The sequence below is a fragment of the Urocitellus parryii genome, chromosome 9, assembly GCF_045843805.1.
Source record: "Urocitellus parryii isolate mUroPar1 chromosome 9, mUroPar1.hap1, whole genome shotgun sequence".
Classification (NCBI taxonomy): Eukaryota; Metazoa; Chordata; class Mammalia; order Rodentia; family Sciuridae; genus Urocitellus; species Urocitellus parryii.
Genome location: NC_135539.1, coordinates 97066178 through 97087522, shown reverse-complemented (window position 1 = coordinate 97087522; position 21345 = coordinate 97066178). Strand labels below are relative to the sequence as shown.

At 36.4% G+C, this 21345-nt stretch overlaps 1 protein-coding gene across 2 annotated transcripts in view; it reads left to right on the top strand.

Annotated features, from left to right (window-relative positions):
* Disp1 (dispatched RND transporter family member 1) overlaps positions 1-21345 on the top strand; it is a 190908-nt gene that overhangs the window by 165312 nt on the left and 4251 nt on the right. For both annotated transcript variants that reach the window (XM_026407162.2, XM_026407163.2), the window contains 5 exons: positions 3312-3341; positions 9159-9282; positions 10138-10265; positions 10915-11012; positions 13520-13617. In XM_026407162.2, coding sequence (XP_026262947.2) covers positions 3312-3341; positions 9159-9282; positions 10138-10265; positions 10915-11012; positions 13520-13617 — 478 coding nt within the window. The remainder of the gene's footprint in view (positions 1-3311; positions 3342-9158; positions 9283-10137; positions 10266-10914; positions 11013-13519; positions 13618-21345) is intronic.

Sequence of the window (21345 nt, the reverse complement as noted above, 5' to 3'; positions counted from 1 at the left end):
AGATGAATTCTGTGTATGTGAAGTATATCTCAATATATATGTTCTGTTACATTAAAAATCAATATGTAGGGCTGGAGTTGTGGCTCAGTGGTAACGCTCGCCTAGCATGTGTGAGGCACTGGGTTCGATCCTCAGCACCACATGTAATAAATAAATAAATAAGATAAAGGTATTGTTTCCAACTATAACTAAAAAAAATCAATATGTAATTATATTTGAAAATATAGATTTGGAGGCTTCTTTAGCCAGTTCATCCAAAAGCCTCATAGTTTCTTCAGGAGTGAACATCTTCATAGAAAGGGCAGTTTGGGTAAAGCATGCTTCCTAGGCCTTCACCAAAGCACCAGACTTGTATACTATATTCCTCTGAGCAGTTGATGGCCCCTTGCATTAAATGTATTATTTTTAGATTTAAAAAATGAATAATTTTACATACATAAAAAGAATGCATTTTTGTATTTTTAGTAATGCCGTGAATATTTAATCTCATATTTGTTATTAAAGCAAAAATTCTATTACACTGTTCTTACTGGAAACTCAGACTAAGTTTCACATCTCCTAAAGAAAAGATACTTCTTTTCCCATATAAGAGATTGATACTTTATGATTGTTCCATGGGTTTCCTCTCATGGTTTTACAAAACACATACAGGACAGAGAGCAGCAAAAAGGCCATCAAGAGGCTCGAGTCTTGCTGGGCGTGGTGGTGCACACCTGTTGTCCCAGCAGATTGGGAGGCTGAGACAGGATAGTGAGTTCAAAGCCAGCCTCAGCAATAGTGAGGTGCTAAGCAACACAGTGAGACCCTGTCATTAAAATACAGAAAAGGGCTGGGGATGTGGCTCAGTGGTTGAGTGCCCCTGAGTTCAATCCCCAGTACCCAAACAAACAAAAAACAAAAAAAGAGGCTTGAGTTCTCACTAGAGCTCCCTTGCTGAGACCCTGAGTGACCAGAGGTAAGCTGAAGTCCATCATTAAAAGTGGGGCTGGAGGGCTGGGGTTGTGGCTCAGTGGTAGAGCCCTTACTTATCTAGCATGTGTGAGGCACTGGGATCCATCTGCAGCACCACATAAAAATAAATAAATAGATAAAATTAAGGTATCTACAACTAAAAATGTAAAAAATAAAAAGCCCAACAACAACAATCTGGGGGCTGAAATAAAATTGGAATTTATATGGATTCTCTAAGATTCTTTTCAGTGTTTGAAGCCTGAGATTTATCTGTCTCCTGGGTTGTAATATTTTTAATGGTCTTTAAGTCCATGAGGACATGTAAATAAGACATTGGATGTAGAAAGTAGGCATCTTTTGTATAAACATATTAATATAAAGTGCATTCTAGAATGTAAGCTTCATGAAGTTTAGGACCCTGTTTGTCTCACTCAAGGCTATACTAGCAGTTAGATAGATCTTTTTGTAAAAGTGAGTATATATGCCTGATGCAGTGGCACATGCCTATAATCCCAGCTACTCAAGAGGCTGAGGCAGGAAGATTGCAAGTTTGAAGCCAGTTTCAGCAAGTTAATGAGACTCTTTCTCCAAATAAAATTTTAAAAGGGCTGGGGATCTAGCTCAGTGTGTATAGCGCTTGCCTCATACATGCAAAGCCCTGGTTTCAAACTCTACCATTAAAGCAGGGAGGAAACACTTTGCAAGAAATGTAAGTGGAGTGGAAAAATAAGAAAGAGAACTTTAGATGTTTAAGAAATCTAAGGTAGGGCTTGAACTGTTGGAAGAGTAATAGCTTGAAGTAGAAAGATTGGGGGGCAGGTGTTTACATTTTGTTTCCTCTAAGTATGGTCCAACCTAATAGAAGATTTCTGGTTAAGAAAGGGTAGATGCATAGCTGGGGATCCCATTTATTCAGTCATCAAATACTTATATACTCTCTACATATTAGTGAAGTGGTTCTCAAGCTTTGTGGTCTCATTAGCCTATTATACTTCTAAAAATTATTGAGACCCTCCAAAGAGCTCTTGTTTATATGAATTATAGCTGATATGTGCCATATGGGACCTAAAACTAAGAAATTTTAAATTATGTATATAACCCATTAAAAATAATAATAAATCCATTGTATGTTAACATCAATGACATTTTCATGAAGAATAATTACATATTCAAAAAAAGTTTAGGGAAATGAGTTTCAATTCTCATTTTTGCAAAACTGTTTGACGTGTGGTTTTCCAGAAGATAGCTGTATTCTCATATTACAACCTGTTGCAATAATTGGAAAATGGAGACCCTCACAGACCCCATGAAAGGATCTCAGAAACTCCTGAGGGTCTTCAGATCACACTGTGAAAACCACTGCACTTGGGAATAGTAAAACATTGGTTCTTGCCTGTGTCCCACACAGGTGATGAAAGTAGGGTTCCCCTCAGTGGAATGGGCTGGCTGCAAAACAAAAGTTAAGAAAAACTGAACAGCGAAAGAACCACAGGACAGAGAAAATATTTTTACAAAGTGGGGACAGGATGGGTTAGCTGATCTTATGGATCCAGCTTCCATGCTTTATTTATATGTCGCTGGGGGTGGGGCACATCAAAGGCAGGGATAAGGTTTCAAGGGCAGAGTCTTGCTTTATGTTGACTTGTAGTCAGCAGGTTGATTGAAATCTTGGCAGGTCACACCCATCTCAGGTACTGTGTAGGATTTCTGGCAGAGCTTGAGGGGGAAGTTCACCTGCATCAGGTGGCCAATCCCTGTGGGGTGCTGTGGAAGGTTCCCAATGCCAGACTGATCCTCTCATTAGGCTACTATGTGCAACATAGTCCACAAACAGCCTGCAGACAGCTCATGACAATTGGTAGTGGATTTTGTTTGTTCACCAAATAGTTATTAAAAGCTTAATACAGGCCAGCAAATAGGAAAAAAATTAATCGGTTAGGAATGAAGAATTTGGAAATTGTGACTGAGTTTGAAATTTCTTTAGCAAGCTTATCCTGTATATTCAGGAGGCAGGGTGTGAAAAGTAAGAGGGAATAACAACACAGGGTTTGGGGAAGTGGTGATTTGAAATACAAGCCCACACTTGAATTGGAGCATAAAGTTAGATATTTATTTCCTTCCTGTTTAAAAAAAAAATGTTTTGGTAGGTGCTTGATAAGTAAGGATGGAGTTTTGATTGAGGTTCAAAGATGAGGATTCCTGTTGTAAGAGAGGTGAGGAGTCCAGCTGCTGTGGGTTCTGGAGCATGCTATGTGGTCTGACTGTGATCTCATCTGGGGAGTGGGACTGGGCACTTGTAAAACCTTTGTTTATATTATGATGCTTTGTTTCTGATTGTTTTTCCTTTGCTTTTGTTTCAGACGGTCCAGACCTTTCAAGTTACCAAAAAGGTAAAGTAATTTGGGTCATCTCCTTAAATAATAAACAATTTATTAGCAGGCTTTTTACTTTTTTAATATTTTCCCCACATTTTGTTGTTCTTTCCACCTTCTTCATTCATATTTTTATGGAGAAAAAAATAAATTTCCTCAGAGTTGACTGCTTGAGAAATCCTGTATCTCCACAAGCAGTTTTAATCTCAAGGTAGATTTTTAGGCCATAAATTCTGTTTTTTTCTAACCATTTACATTTGTCTGATTATTTTGTCTTCTGTCCTGTAGTAGATTGGCTTGTCAGTGTCTTACTTGTTGAAGAGAGGAATACTGTTCTGCCAATGACCATGACTTGACTACCTGGCAGTTTATTTCAAATGAGTTGTCTGATTTTCTGTCTAAAGATTTTGTTACCATATTAAGATAGTAACATCTTTCATGTGGAAATTTTTAAGGTTTATCTTTGGCAATCACCATTCTATTTTCTCTGTGAATTTGATCACTGTAGGTAGCTCATATAGTGGAATCATATAGTGTTTGTCCTTTTGTAACCAACTGACTTCATTTAGCACAATGTCCTCAAAGTTTGTCTATGTGGTAGCATGTGTCAGAATTCCCTTTCTTCTTAAGGCTGAATAATTCCATTCTCTTGTGTTAATACAGCATACTTTATCTAGTTATCCTTCAGTTTTTGCCAAAAAATCGAAAAAGATTAAGGGAAGAGATATGCAAGTAAGTATGTTATTAAGAAAAGGAATTTCACTCATCTAGAAATAATAAGGACTTTCTCAGATGACTAAAAATTTTTGTAGTTTGAAACGATTCTTTTTTTCTCTGTTATTAGATGGGTATTTTCTCTGTTATTAGATGGGTCTTAATTTCTTTTCTCTGGTGTATATGCAAATAAGTATAACCTCTTTTAAAAAGCCTTCCTTGATTCCTCCTTTCACAAAACATTTTATTTGTACTCCCCTAAAATTATGTCTTTTTACCTGATCTGGTAGATATTTGTGTACCTGTCTGATTTTCTGGATTAGGCTATAAGTTCCTTGAAGGCATCTTTGGGTTGCCAGAATAACTTGCATTCTTTAATGCTAATTATTGGATGAATGTATTACTTCATACAAAATAAAGAGTTCTATAGTATATTTTTATGTGTGTAAAATTTCTCACATTTTAGTCATTCTTCCCACCAAATTGATAGTTGATACCACTGGAAATTTTGTGATTAATAACATTTTGAAATGCCTCCCCTTAAGGGACAGGAGTGACCAGGAAGAGTTATTAAGGGAAACAGAAAGGAATGAACCAAGGGAGAAAGGATTTTTAGGCAAGAAGGGATAGCCAGATGTGTTTAATATTTCTCAAGTCAGGAAGGTGGAAACCAAGAATAGTTGGTTGATTTGGGTACAGCAAAAGAATCCTGAGAACAAAGGGCAGGCCACAAGGAGTCAAGGTTTAGATGGTTGGTCAGGAATGGGAGGTCTCAGTTCAAAGCCCGTACACTGGGAGGTATAGCTCTGCTCAGAGAAAAGAGGAGAAAGAAGACTGTTTTCAGACATGCAACAAAGAGCAAGAAGGAAAATCTTTGTAAGCTTTTAAAAGAGGAAAATTTACTCAGGGGTATTATTGTAATATAAATTACCCTTTTAAATATAGGCCCCCATTTGATATCATGTGAGCATAAGTTGGCCCTGTTTATTTGTTTTAACAGTTATTTCTGATCCATTTCCAGAGTAAACCCTATAATAAGGTGGCTGAGAATCTCTAAGTATCCTTGAGGGACTTCCCATTGGATACCAACCCAGCACAGCAGTAACACCTTGGACCAGGGTCCAATAGCATGCCCACTCACTCCGATTCACACTGCCCCCACCAGCACATTTATGTCACACTCAGTTTCTGTCTCCTTTTCCTATAGAACTTGGAAGGGTCTGTCAGATTTGTATACTATTTGAGATTTTTATCTATTGAAAAACTGATAAGAACTTATATACAGCAATGTCTTGGATGGACTGCAGGCCTCATCTCAGCTGCTGGCAGAGCAGTAGTGCCTTAGGGACAGCTGCCATGGAGGTTAAGCTAGACAGACTCCCTGCTAGAGTCCAGGTACCCAGAGGTAGATGGAATTTGCAACTAGACTGTGGTGTTACCTAAATAGTTCCAAAATTAGAGCAGGTGGGTGAAGATATATATTTGATGTGCAGAATGTATGCTAGTAAAAGGAATGGTCCTTCTGAAACTTCTTCTCATGCAAACAAATGATTCATTTTTCAAAGAAAATAATAGGCAGGTACTTTATTCTTTAATATATTCCTTGAACCCAGGCTCACTAAGAGTGAAATTAGTTGGGAGTGGGGAGTACATATTTAGAGGGAGAGATTTATAGGCCATTTTTAATTTCCTTTACTTCTCCCATTTTCATTAGATTTTTGGTGTGATATTACAACCATTGTCTGGATTTCATATTGTACATGAAACCTGTGTTTTTCAAGTAGTGTCCACAGTGATATCATATCCTAGCATAGATATCAGGAGGAGCAGAAATGCCCTCAGTAATTTTGTGATGTTTAGGAGAAATACTTGTCGGAGTAAAACATAGAATAATTGGGCTTTCCTCTTTGCTGCCTTTTATACTCAGGATGGCAATTCCATTTCTTAAGTGTGAACAGTTGTCTCTAAAAAAGGCCAGCATATGAAACATCTGCTGTGTGAGGAAGTGGAATTGTAATATAGTAAGGTTAAATGTGTTTGGAAGAAATGTGCTGAAGTCACTAATGCCATAAAGTTTCCATATGTAGTCAGTACACGTATATGGCATATAGCAGTGCTGTAAAATCAAAACCAAATGTTTTCAAAGGGTAGAAAAGCAATTATTGAAAGAGGTTTTTAAGGTTGCTATGCATGTGTGTGCAGACTTTTCACGAACACACAACAAAAAATCATTATATGGGTAAATTAAACCACAGTATGAAAACTAAGCAATTTGGGGCCCACTACCCTCTATTGATAACATGTTTGTAGGTAAAAATGCATAACTTCTGGTTCATTTGAAAGAAAATGGATCTATTTAAAATAAAGTATAATGAATAATTGTATGAGCCTAAAGCTATATTCATTTCATATTGCTGATATTTTAAAGGTCTAAAATGTAAAGGACTCTTTTAAAGTCTGAAGGAATTAACAGTTCTCATAGATGCTATAGAAACAAAGGACTTTATTGCTTCAAAACCAGTTACTTTCATCTTAGTTTGCATTTGGTGGAGGAGAAATAAAGCAAGGAGAATACTTTTGCATTGGGCATGTTCAAGAAACGTGAAAACTTCTGGCTACTTGGTGTTTACATTTGAACAACCACAGTCAGCATGTTGTGATTTATGTTCTCATTACATTCAAAATTAATTTTTAAAGGTCATTCTGACTTATCTAATAAAATTTTTCCTTAATGATTTTTTTTGGGGGGGGGGAGTTGAGGGGAGGGTACCAGGGTGCTTAACATAGCCCTTTTTAATTTTTTTTTAATTTTGAGACTAGGGCCTCACTAAGTTGCTGAGGCTGGCTTTGCACTTGGCATCTTCCTGCCTCAGCCTCCCAAGCCTCGGGGATTACATGCATGTGCCACAGTGCCTGGCTCCTTTATGTGTTTTTAAATCCAGCATTTGTAGTCAAGTAAATAATGTTCAAGCTTAGAGTCCTGTGGATCTATGTGATTTTGCACAGAGAAGTCAGCACTTGATGGGGCCAAGAATGTTTAGTTCTGAATTTGATGAAGAGGATATTTGAGGCAAGGTTACTTTTTCTATATGTCTTTAGTTTCTCTTTAGTTTGAAGAAAAAAAGGACAGCATAATAATTAAGAGCCAGAGTTTAGAACCAGACTATCTAGGTTCCTGGTGTTATGACTTGAAATAAGTTCCTTAACCTAATGTATCTCAGTTTTGTCACATAAAGTAGATGTCAGGATTAATGTGATAATTGTCTATGGAAAGCACAGGCGCAACTAGTACTTCAGTAAGTGCAGACTATCATCATTTGTTTTTAAAAATAACTTTGAAAGAGCAGAAATGAGGAATGCTTATGAGAGTCCCTTAAATCACATTTGTGTTATATTTTAATTCCCTTATTAGGATTGTGAGTTGAGGTAAATATTGCCATAAAGCCAGGTCTATGAAGTCAAGAGAGCAGAATGTAAAAATTAGTAATCTATTCTTAGAGAAATATAGTAGCTTCTTTCAGACAGTTACAGCCATCAGCTTTATTTGTATCTATTAGTATGGTTTTGAAGAAATGATTTATAAATATATGAGTAAGAAACCTATTTCAGATGAACCAGAAAGAGCTATCACAACAGCCAAATAAGCTAATATTGTTGAGAATTTGAGAGGAGTGGTCCACAAGTTAAATATTTTGAGTTTTTCTCCTAATAATAATGAATCAAGAAACCAGAAACTTTGCTGGATGTCTTTTAAAGTTTAGAAAAATGACAGTTTAGTCAGCTCTTTATTGGGCACTCAATTCATATTAAGACCAGAAGTGTCAATACATTAAGGCATGGATTGTCTCTCCCTCTGCAAATAGCCCACACTTACCTTGAGTGAATATTACTTGCTTTACCTCAAAGGCATCTCTCTTGAGATTGCCCTCATTCTCAAGGGAATGTGTATATCTACTTCCTAAATAAATTGGTCTATATCTTTGGGGGGGGGAGAGATAATAAGGCATGGTCCAGGGTGTTATGGAAGTGGGAGTGGGGAGTATGTGTATACAGAAATATCTCTTGTGTTTTAAGGTGGTACATGAGGTATGGGAAGGGTGTCTGGAAAAAAGTTCCATTGGTGGAATTTGGAAATGGACAAAAGATTCTAAGGTGTAGGAAGAGACCAAAGCCAGACTCCAGTGCCTGTAGAGTAGAAGAACCCAAGTGTGTGTTCATTTAGTTCCTGGGTATTTATTAAGCGTCTCCTTCAAGGTACTGTTTTAGAAACTGATGCTAAACCAAATAAAGATCTCTGTCCTCATGAAACTCACAGTTAGTGGATATATTCATTATAGTTTGAGCTCGAAGAACTAAGGGTTATGGAAAGTGTTTGGATTGGTTATTTGTCAGATTTACACTACATGAATCTGTTTATAGACTGATTTCTTCAGTTTACTGGACTGGTAGAGCAAAGGTGGGAGAAAGGAAATGACAGAAACAAGTTCTGATAGAGGCTACAAGGAGGATGGATTTTTTGTTAAAATTCTTTTTTCTTTCCATTTATGAAGTAGGGCTTTTTTAAAAAAATACATTTATTTTATTTATTTTTATGTGGTACTGAGAATCAAACCCAGGGCCTTGTATGTGCTAGGCAAGTGCTCTACCACTGAGCCACAACCCCAGCCCAAAGTAGGGTTTTTAAAAAATATTTTTAGTTGTATATGGACATAATACATTTATTTATTTATTTTTATATGATGCTGAGGATCAAACCCAGTGCCTCACACCCGCAAGGCAATCACTTCACTACTAAACTACAACCCCAGACCAAAGTAGTAGGGCTTTTTGATCTTTTCCAGGCATAGGTATAAAATGTTATTTTTTCATATACGGACATTACTCTTATATATGACATATTACCAGTGCTACTTTATCACAAAAATGAAAGGATAATAATATTGTAACTTTCTACAATTACATATAAATACTTTTTATCCTATAAGCTCTTTTATTGATAAATGCCTGTTCTAGGTCAAATATTGCTATAACATAAGGACTGAGCATATTGTTCTCTTATATAGCAAAAAACTCTACACTGACTCTAAGAAGCCCCCTTTGTGTTTTCTTTATGCTTTATAGTTATGCAGCCCTGCTAGCTGACTGGCCAGTAGTGGTCTTGGGTATGTGCACTGTGTTTATCGTGGTCTGTGCTTTGGTTGGAGTTTTAGTACCAGAGCTTCCTGACTTCTCTGATCCACTGCTGGTAAGGAGGACTGAATTTATCTATTTTCTTTAGCCTAAAAACATCTCCATGAATAATACCTTAATACTTATTGCATTCTGTTATTTAATGTTCCATTTCTTGTAAAACCTTCTCCAGACATCAGTGAGTATTTAACTCTCTTTCTGAAAAGTAAAAATGTGTTATCCACTTTCTCAGGTTCTCAAGAGATCAAGGAACTTGCTTACACTCAAAAATATGGAAATTTTGCTTCTGTGTCTCCATGTTTAAGTTAAAAGGCAATCTATTTAAGAATTTTACAATATGCAGATTATTTATCTATTAAGAACCTATTAAAGAAAATTATTTTCAGAAACTTTTTAAGAGTGAGGGTCTACCCCCAGATCCCCCAAATAAGTTAAAGGAATCTCAGTATTACTAATAAATAACAGAATCTATTTTTAATTAATGTTCCTTTGGAATAGAATAGTAATAATAATAATTAAGAATAATGATATGTTCTCTGTAAAACACTATAACATTGCATAATGTAATTTAATTTGACCATAACGTTTACAAGATTAAAAATAAGTATTTACTTAATACTTAGGCATGAATTAGAAAAATAAGCTTCTGATAAGTTTTTTTTTTTCCTCTTTCCTGTGACAGGTAGCATACCACAGAATCAAACTGTTTTGTCACAATAAGTAGGTGATCATTATCATGTCAAGTCATCTTGTTTTAATGCAACTCACCTTTGGAGTAGCTGTGAGGAATGTCTCTATTTTCTGTTGAAAACTATACATCACTTTGACATTGCTTTCCCAAGCTATTATTATAAACATACTTAGCCTAAAATGAAATACACTAATGAGAGCTTTTAATATTTTGCCTTAGGGTTTTGAACCACGAGGGACTGCAATTGGACAGAGACTGGTCACATGGAATAACATGGTGAAAAATACAGGATATAAAGCAACATTAGCAAATTATCCTTTTAAATATGCAGATGAACAAGCCAAAAGGTAATTATTTATTTTATATAACTTTTAGACAAAATATTGCTTAGTGAATTCTTCTTTAAAACTCTGAGCAAAAAGCTTAAATGTGAGACAAAATCTTTTGCCATAGAATTTGCTTAACTTGTCACTGTTTTATAATATTTTGTTATAGTAGGATGAAAAGATGAGGGTTTTGCCTAGGGCCCTGTGCAGTTCGTCACAGGGCCCGAACCAATCAGTTTGAATGTGTAACCCGCTTATGAATGACCAATCACCCCCGCCCGACCTGTTCCCGCCAATCACGTCTCAAAGTTGTTGTTCAATTTCCCCGCGCCTCATGATGATTTGTTCTGATGTATGCAAAGCCCACCGCCCTCTCCAAAAAGTGTACTTAAGCTCCACCTGACCTCCATTCTGGGCTCTGGGCTGCTCTCCCTTCTTGAGTGAGCACAGAGTCCCAGCGCATTGGAATGGATCCCCAATAAATCCCCTTTTGCCAATTGCAAAAAAAAAAGAAGTGAGAAAATTAAAATAGTTGTTTGTAATAATCTTTCCAACTTAATATCAAGTACTAAATAGGTTATGGCTTTGAGAATATATAGCTCCTGGTATGCTTATCAACCTCAAAATAGCTAGAACTTTATTGAAGATCCAATTGTTGTTCCATTTTCAGCCATCGAGATGATAGGTGGTCAGATGATCATTATGAAAGAGAAAAAAGAGAAGTGGACTGGAACTTCCACAAAGACAGCTTTTTCTGTGATGTTCCAAGTAAGTAGCATCCTAGATGAACAAATCCTTCAGCAGTTTCCTAGCATGCAGGGTGGAAAATGATCACAGTATAAAAGCAGTATGTGGCTAGTCATACAACTTCATTATTTCTGTCATACTTAAAGAGATTTTAGTTTAATTATTTATTTTACCCCTCTAGATTAGTCAACCACAAGTCTGAATTTATTTGTGATAAAAATCAAGATGATTAAATTATATTTAATTTTAAGAAATATATAAATCTAATAAAATTCAAAATTTCAAGTTATGTTTCAGATTCTTTATACTATTTATTTCTAGCAAGTTATAAGAACATAGTTGATTGAACCCTGAAATAATATATTGTATTATCAAAATTTTTTTGAAGCTTTAATTCACTCAAAAAACATATAGTAAGAGCCTTCTATGTGCCTGTTTTGCCACTTAGTAATAGAAACAGAGATATGAACAAATTAAAGACCAGAAGTCCAAAGCTTGAATGCTCAAGGGCCTGGCAAATAATGTGAGTGAGTAAAATGTAAGATGGTTAGAATTGATGGTGACTATGAAGTACCAGAGAACACCTGTCCTATCTAAAGAAATCAGCTGATACTCAGCTATAGCGAATTTAGGCTTGTGGAAATGAGGGTCCAAATATTGCAAGAAATTCCCTGAGGCCAGAAATCCTAATTTTAATGTGAAATTACAGATCTCTAAATATTGGCAGCACACTCATTAAATAAAATTCACTGTAACATAAAGTCAGCCTGATTATTCTCCAGCTGCCGGAGAAAAAGGAGCATGAGGAATAGAAGAAATACAGATGAATACATAAGACACTGATTAGCTGTATTGATTAGGAGCAAGTAGTTGTGGATAACTACAATTTCTGATTAAGTGTATATTACCATTACAGCTCTTCTGGTTTCAGCATTTTTTATTGGTGGTGAAGAGCCCTCTTAAGTGTGCATGTATTTTCCTGTCTTCTTAGAACACTAGAAGACCTGATAGAATCTTTGATGTCTCTAGATCTTGCCAAGACTCCAGATCTTTATTTAGAACACATTTCACTGTATAGTAATAGAGAGAGAGAAAGAGGTTAGGTAGAATCTTATAGAATCTTATTGCTTAGGAAACAATAAAAGTTTTCTTTTCTGTCTCTTCTGTTTAAAAAACAGGAGAAAAACTGAGCTTGGGTTTGTTGAATGTTCTGGCTATTTTATTTCTCTCAAAGTGTTACTATACATTACTGCTTAATCAACATCTGGTTAGTTAATATCTTAACCAGAAAAAACATTAGCAAGTTCATGTTTATATTTCAGTTGTCAACACCGAATATTTGTCTCATAAGTAATAGGTTCTGCCTTGACCAAAGCCATTATCAGTTCTATGTAAATGAAGTGTTTGTTTCTATGAGGCTAATTTTGCTCGAAAATCAATATACATAAGATTATAGCTACTTGATAAAGGCAAGAATTTACTAAAGAAAACTTGATGATCATGAATAAAACCTTTTTGTACAATAAAGCTTTTTTCATAAATTTACTGGTTAACTTTAATGCAATTTGGCATTTTAGGTAATATAAAATTAATCTACTTTTACTTGATACATACTAAATGCTTTTAATGACTGAAGAGACAGAAGCAATACTTATTGAGCACATATTTTCATTATCATGTAATTCTCACAGCCATTTGAGGTAGATGTTGCTGTCACCATTTTATAAATGAGGAAGCAGACTCAGAGAAGCACAAATAATCAGTGGCAGGACCTGATTACATCCAGATCTGACTCCAAAGACCATGCTCTTTCTAGTATATCACATACCCGCCTTACTGAGAAACATAGTTTGTATTAATCTGATTTAAAAATATTTTTTCTAGATTCTGTTGTACCAGAGACTTCAAGTACTCACCCAGAATATGCAGTATATTTGGGATCCTGGCTGGCATTCTATTCATATTTGTATTCTGTTTTCAGAACTTTAAAATTGATTACCTGCCATCTTTCCTCTGTAGTTAGCTGCCGGAGAAAATATCCTGATAATCTATTCTTGACATTCCCTAGTGCATCATTCTTCCATTTTATATACCATTATGGTGAATTAAGAGGAAGGCATTTGATTAATTTCCTGCTGAAAGTTCATATGTATGTTCTTTCCTAATTATAATCTGACCAGAAATAAATTTGTTTTATATTTACTTATTATAATTTTAAGATAGAGTAAATAGACACAGGCTTTGAGTAAAGGCAATATTAAAGCCCAGTTTTTAAAAATTTTTATTTTTTGTATTCTGATTTGTATACATGACAGCAGAATGCATTATAATTCATATTACACATAGAGAGCACTAAAGCCCATTTCTGTTGGTTTATTTAACATTTTCTCCTGGAATTCATCATGGAAAAGAATTCCCTGCTAATGAATTGTCTATGTGGTTCCCCAACTTTTGTTTCTGAATTCTGAGTCTTATAAAATAAATGAATAATGTATAAACCTTCTTCTTTTCTTTTTTTCATACACCAGGTGACCGATATTCCAGAGTAGTATTTACCTCAGCAGGAGGAGAGACATTATGGAATTTACCCGCAATTAAATCAATGTGCAATATAGATAATTCCAGGGTATGTAAAATAAAACTGAAATCTGTTTAGCACAAGTAAGGTTTATTATTGAAACTGCCCCTGGTATCTGATCAGATGAAAGTACTTAAGAGGCTTACCTACTGAGGAGGAAACACCAGCAGGCCAGCGTTAGGTTCTTTCAGATCCCAGGATCAAAGTGTCCCTGTGTTGCCCCATCTTTACAACACACTATCTTCCTTAGTAAACAGCTCTTTTCCTTTGCCACTCATGTTCTCTCTCCATGATAGTCTCTTCTGTTATTTCCCAGCATATTGCCTTTCAGGATAATCGCTAAAATTGTATTTTCTCTCTTCTCTAATCTAGTTTCATTGTTCTCTTCATCCCCTCTGCCCAGGCAGTTGTCAGCATCTTAATTATGCTATTAAATGCCTGCCTCTCTGGCAATCAGTGGGTCATTTGAGCCAGTGACCTCAAAGGAAAATTTAGGGAACAGACTAGGAAAGGGGACATCAAAGGGCATAACTACAAATGTATGTAAATGGCCCTACTAATACAAACCAGACTGCCCTAAACTCCAAACACCTTGCTGCTTTAGAAGACACCAGGATACAAGAAGACAGGCACCTCCTCCCTCAGTCTTCTCCAGAGCCAAACAGATGTCAGCACCAGAAGATATAAAGTCAATCCCCCTGGGTTTGGAAGAGCTGTCAATTTCATGTGTTCAGAGCTAGTTTCTCCAAGTAGAACCTGTTGTCTGGTATTGCTGATGGGCCTGTCCAAGCACAGCAACTTGGTAGAAAAGGAACTCATTATGTTCTTAGCATAAATCTAAATGTAAAATCATTGGTTAGTTAAAAATCAAGTCATCTGCCCTGCTATAGCTAGCCTGCCAACCCAATGCAATGTTCATTCTATCAACAGGATTTCTTAATGGAATAGAAGGTAGAAAGGACTCTTAGAGGTCATCAGACCAACAGTCTCATTGTGCTGACATGAGTACCTTCCAAGAAGTAAGTGGCCACATCCTCTAGTTAGTTGGTCCCAGCACTTCTGGCTTTACACCATTCTCCATTCTCCGAGGCTATTTATACATTTTGAAAATGACTTTCCCTTTGATTAGAACATCAATATTCTGTCAGTGCCACCTTCTCTTTATACAACTCCAAATAGACCAAAGCCATAAATGACCTAAAAACAGACCAAAGCTTCTTAATCAGTGGCCAATTTTTTATTTGCTGTATTTTCTTCTCTTCACAGCTATCAGGTACTTAGATGGAGGCTGTGAACACATTTTTCCTTGTCATGTTTTGCAACACTTCTCACATAGGAAGTTAACTCTAAAGTAGGAGATGAGTAAGGACACTATGTGTAAGAGTTTATGCTATGTACTTATACATGACTCAAAATGGACCTGTGGCTTTGAGATTTATAATACCTTTAAACAGATGAGAAGTTGAGCTTAGAGAAGTTAAGCCAGTCTGGTTACTTTATCATCACACTTAAGATGAGAGCATGCCATTAACTTCTATGTCTTTTACTCCTATACCCTTTACCTGGGATTGATCTTTAGACCCTGCCCCACTTTTCCTGAAGACTTGGAAGTTATTGAATTCATTGTTAATTAATAGCTCATGTTGTTGAGGTGTTGACCAAAGTTTTCTAAACACGGTGCTGTGAATTATTTCATTGAATCCTCATGACAGAGTTGTGAACCAGATACCATTATTTGTCCATTTTATAGATGGGGAAAGTTTACACACATGGTAAGTGGCAGATTCAGGATTTGGAACCAGCCACTTCTAAATCCAGAATCTTTCCTCACTGTGATTTGTGATTCCATAGTGAAGAAGATACTCCCAACCCCATTTATATTTAGTTTTGTTTATTGTATATGCCATTTCCTACTCAGATGAACCTTAATGAGTCAAAATGGCCTAGAATAAGTATTTGGGGTATTGTTGTTTCTGTTGTTGTTTTTAAGAGCTAGCAATTTCATGAGTGTGTGTGAGACCAAATGGATTCAAGAACTCAAAAGCCAGTAAGCAATACTGTGCCATGATAGCTTTCATTAGTGAAAACAGTGTCTGTCTATGTGTGTGTGTTAGATGATAAAAATCAGCATATAGAGGTAGCTTACAAAAAGGCATACACAATAAGAAACAAGTTAATCACATTAAGGGAAAATAATGGGGAGGAAATAATAAAGCTAAGAGAGAGATGAAGTGTATGAGAATCCATACCCACAATCTGCATTTGCTGGTGGTGAATTGCAGATTTGTCTCTAACCTCCCATAAGATGGAAGAGTTGGAGGAGGGGGGTTAAAATCAGTGTCAAAAGTCACTGATGGGTTAATAAATATGTTTTTTTAAGCTGAATCCCTGCTTTTGCTCATGCTAAAAGGGAATCATTTTTCATAGTCTTCATAAAAGAAGTATGACGTCACAAAGTTCTTAGCAGCGTGCTTATAATATTGTATCTTAACCGATTAGTAAAACATACCTTAGGTAGGCTGGTAATAAGAAAACCTGATGGCAAAAGCATTTTTACAAGGGATTAAAACAATTATTTGCTTTTTAATGATTTGGCTTGATGCATTTGCAAAAGTTATACTAAAAGAATAGATAACACTTTGCTTGGAATGTTCTCTTTACTGGATTCACAATAAGGGTTGGACAGCTATGAGTTCAATTTTGTAATCCCTGGAAAGAACAGGATGAGCATATTTTCTAGGTCACCCATACACTTTGCCATGTAATTGGGAAGAGAGTAGTATTGTGGTCTTCTTGTGGGAATCTGAGAAACAGACCCAAGACCCATGTCTGAATGAATGGTTGGTGTGGCCAGTTCCAGATCCACACCAATAAATGAACAAATAGACAATGAAAAAGTATGGTTATCTGGCTGGACATGGTGGAATGTGCCTATAGTCCCAGCTAGTGATGAGGTTGAGGTGGAAGAATTGTGAGTTCAAGGCCAGCCTGGGCAACATAGGCAATGTACCAAGACTGTGTCTCAAAACAATGTTATAATTTTAGCTTGTTAAATTAATATTTTACCAGATGTAAATATCTTTGTATTCTAGTTTCAGATCTTGAAAAAAAATAATAAATGACCTTTCTTACGATGTATTCATCTGATATCTTAAGTTGTAACTTGGGTTAACAGTTCTAGCTTTCAGATTACTGCTATGTTATTTTTAAGTCTCCTATCTGAGGCTCCTTTTAGGATTTTTATGTGTTTGGGTAGTTTGAGCAGACAGTCCTGAGACAGTCTTTCTTCTCCACCCCTCAATCCTGGCTAGTGTCCATAAGCACTTTATTATTAGCACCTCTTAAGTTCAGTGGGACACAATCAATGATAGAGAGCAGAAGAGCTTAATTGTTAGTGAATCAACGCCATAAAATGTACGGTAATCAACATAGTATCTCAGTGAGGCCAGATGTTTCACTTGTCTTCTGCTTGTTACAGGACAGGTAGTTCAAACTCATATGCCACTTGTCCTCATAATTCAGAGAGGCACAGGTTTCCAGAGTGATTGACTTCTGTTTCTGATGCTGTTGCACACCTAACATAAATGCTCAATTTCTTAGATGCTCAACAGACCCTCAGTCAATTTCCCTGATCCTCACATTACTTCCTTTTACCCTTGGACATCCTAAGGGACACCCTGGCAGATAGTCATTAATAACCAGAAGTGTGTTTCTGTAATCTCAACTCTCTGGAAATCGTTTACCCTTATTGGTCTTTGCACTTTGTAGACACTGGCATGCTGAGAACTCAGCTTGTAAAAAGGATTTGAAATGTGGTGCCTGAGACTCTGGCTTAGTAAGGTAACCTTTGAGGACAGCTAGAATTCCCCTGAAGCTTAGAGCTAAAAACCCAAAAGTATGTATTCTGGTCCTTATTTTAAAGAGGCCCATCGAGCCCTTGCCTTCTCTTTTGTCCCTAGGATCCCCTTCACCTTGTAATACATGGGGGACTTTGTTACATGGGGAAGGAGAGTCTAGCAGTCAGTTGAACCTGGTATTAAGGGCTTAATTTTCCTCCCTTTATTCTTTTCTCAGCTTCTTGAAATATCGCCAACTTTAGCCAGTAGTTTTAAAAGTTAAGGTATCATTTTAAACTCTGCTGGTTTCTTCTTTTTCTCTCTTCTCTTCCTTTACCCCCTACTTTATGTCAACTCCACCCCTGCCACTATCTAACTAGGGAAATATGCAAAGACACGTTATAACCACATAAGCAAAATGATTCCCTAAAATATCCAATTTGTGAGTAACTAGAATTAGAAGGTTTGTATTTCTCCTGAGAGTTACAAGAAATTGCTTTCATGAACTCCATTTTTATTTTTATAAACTTCAAAGATTTTGAAATTATTCCAATGAATCTTTCTAAAAAATATGATAAAAATGTAACTGCCAATCTCGTTAAGCCCCACAGTATAATACATGCCTCTGTATTTTTCTATTTCAGACACAAATGACCAAGTTAGTGCCACTGTCATACCATACTGACAGACTCTGGCACTCCTTCTGCAGTTCCACATAAGCCCTCATACACAATACACACATTAAATTATTATTTTTTTTTTTTAGTATTGGGAATTGAACCCAGGCTCCCACACATGCAAGGCAAGTGCTCTACACACTGAGCTACATGACTAGCTCTTTTATTTTGTGACAGGGTTTCCATAACTTACCTAGGTTGGCCCCAAATTTAATAATCTTTCTGCCTTAGCCACCCTAAAAACTGAGATTATAAACATGTGCCACTGCACTTGATCATTATTTATCTTTTTATGTGATTTCCCTGCTATCCTGTGACCAACTTGAGGGTAAGTACAAGTTTATTTTGTATAGGTGCTCAGTGAATATTTTTCCCTTTTAATGGATGGACAGATGGGAATACATGGCTTTATTCCCTGAAAGTGTAGACAGTTCCCTGAAAGTGTAGAGAGTTCCTGGAGCTCTGATTCCTTTAAATTCAGGATGCTGGTATCCAACTCAGGGTAGCTAGAGGGTACCAATCATGATGTCTTTTCTCCGTCCTTATTTCTTACCCTGTAAGAATCCTCAAAAAATAGTTTTTCCAAAGGTGTGCATCAGCCAATATCACTTTTAAATTTGAGAATTGGTTCCTAGTAACTAACTAGTATTTATTTTTGATAGCAGCCCTCAAAGTAATAGTTGGTCCGTATTTATTATGTCCAACTTCTTAATCTTTGGTCAAATATACACATTTAAAAACTGCACTGTTATTGGAAAAGGTTATTCAAGGACAGATTTCTGTGCATTCTTTCCCGGTTTCACCCAGCAACCAGATTCCCTTTATCTTTGACATTTGATTATTTCAGCAACTGCAGATATGTTCCTTCTAGCAGATGTTGGGTTTCATAATGAATGCAATTCATTTTCTTACTTTAGAAAACTGTCAGGCAGTAGGGTTGCATTTTCTTTTTTTTACCAGGCTGACCCCAGGAGCTTGCACGTAATTTCTTTTCTGGGTAAAACCAGTTATCTGCCATGAAAAGCAGAGAGATGCCTTCCCAGGGTTCCCTGTAATTCCCAGGGTTCAGTTTTTCCCAAATGGCAGACGTCAATGATTTTACCTGGAAACAAATATGAATTATCCTATTTTAAGAAACGTTAATTATTGCTCTTCAGAAATGAGTTTAGAAGTAAAAGTCTGTGAAAGTAAATACTATTTTACCATGTTTGAATAATAACCATCTTGCCTCATTTTTCTTTACTCCCATAAAATTTATTTTAAAAAATAGCTTTCTTATAAAAATCTTCAAACATATGCAAAAGTAGACAAAATGGTATAATGTAGACAAAATAGTATAATGAGCCCCCATATGTAGGTAACCCAGTTTCAATAGTTCCCAACACACACTCAATCTTGTTTCATCTGTACTCACCCTACTGATGAGTCCCAGTCCTTATCTTAGTAGCCAGTGTTTAGGGATCATTGAGTAACTAGGCTCTTAGATAAGCCAGAGTTCCAAAGAAGTGGTTTATGCCAACCTCCCCTCTACTTTGAAAAAAAAATATTTCAATGAAAACCCAGTCTAATCAAGGTAGAGGGTGATTTTAATCCTATTAGAAAAATAACTATTCACACCCTCCTTGAACTTTGGAGTTTCTTCCCTGGAACAGCCTTTGGTAAATAGAAATAAGGGAACACTTGATTGGACTGGAACATCTTTAGCTGTGGTCCTTCAAAGAGAAGTCTCTGGTCAGGCTCAAGAAAAGGGGGATGGATGTTTCTTATTTTTCCCCTCAAGGAAAAGGGGCTATTCATCTGATTTACAGAATAAGGTTGTACAGATTTACCATGTTCTAGCAGTATTGGAACTGCTAGAGTATGATTAAGTTGCACAACCCCAATAACAGCAGGGGTTTTTTAAATGTGTATATTTGACCAAAGATTAAAAAGTTGGACATTATAAATACAGACCAGCTACTACTTTGAAGGCTGCTATCGAAAATAGCATCCAAAAATAAGTGGTAGCCAGGCATTGTGGTGCACGCCTGTAATCCCAGCAGCTCAGGAGGTTAAGGCAGGAGGATCACAAGTTCAAAGCCAGCCTCAGAAACTTAGTGAGTTCCTAAGCAACTTAATAAGACCCAGTCTCAAAATAAAAAGTAAAAAGGCCTCAGGACGTAGCTTAGTGGTTGAATACCCTGGGGTTCAATCCCCAGTACCAAAAATAAATAAATGCTATTTAGCCACTGGGAACTAGTCCTCAAATTCAAAAGTGATGGTGGTGATGCACACCTTTAGGAAAACTGTGGGGGTTTTTTTAGTTGTACATGGACACAATAGCTTATTTATTTATTTTTATATGGTGCTAACAATCGAACCCAATGCTTCACACGTGCTAGGCAAGCACTCTATCCCCTGAGCCACAACCCCAGGCCCTAGAAAAACTGTTTTTGAGGACTCTTACAGGGTAAAAAATAAGGACAGAGAAATGACATCATGAATAGTAGCCTCTAGGTACCTTAAGCTGGATATCAGCATCCTGAATTTTAAGGAATTGGAGCTCAAGGAATTGTCTACCCTTTTAGACAGTAAGCTCATGTTACTATATGTCCATCAATTAAAAAGAAAAACCACTGAGTACCTACAAAAGATGAAATGGCCCTTCCCCTCAAAGTTTGAAGAAGTTTTCAATTTACTATAACAAGAACAACCATAAGAAGGGAACCCTTCTCCAAGAATGATGTCCTCAATGGAATACTGCCTATGCTAAGTCCAAAATTATCAGGCTAATGTACACCAGTCCCCCATTTACCAAGAGGAAGTTCCCCCAAAAAGGTTTTTTGCTGACATGATAAACTTTTAAAAATGTGAAAAAAATAGATTGTGTTTATTAATTATATATGTTATTTAAAATCAGATACAAATAATGTGTAAACCTAGAAACACTGCCCCAGTCTACCTATACTCAGGAAACAATTTTTATCTAAGTCTTTCATGAATCTTGACAACAGTTCTTTTGAATATTATCAGGGTCAATTTTGATTCACTGGAAAGTTTTTGTCTTAGTCTCTTCAGGATGCTATAACAAAATACCTTAGACTGGGTGAGTTATAAACAACAAATTTATTATAATCTAGAGTCTAAGTTCAAAATCAAGGAGCCAGCAGATTCAGTTCAGATGAGGGACCATTCCTCACAGGATGGTGCCTATTATGTGTCTTATATGGTGAAGGGATAAAAAAAGCTCCTTGGAACCACTTTTTGAAAGGACACCAATCCCA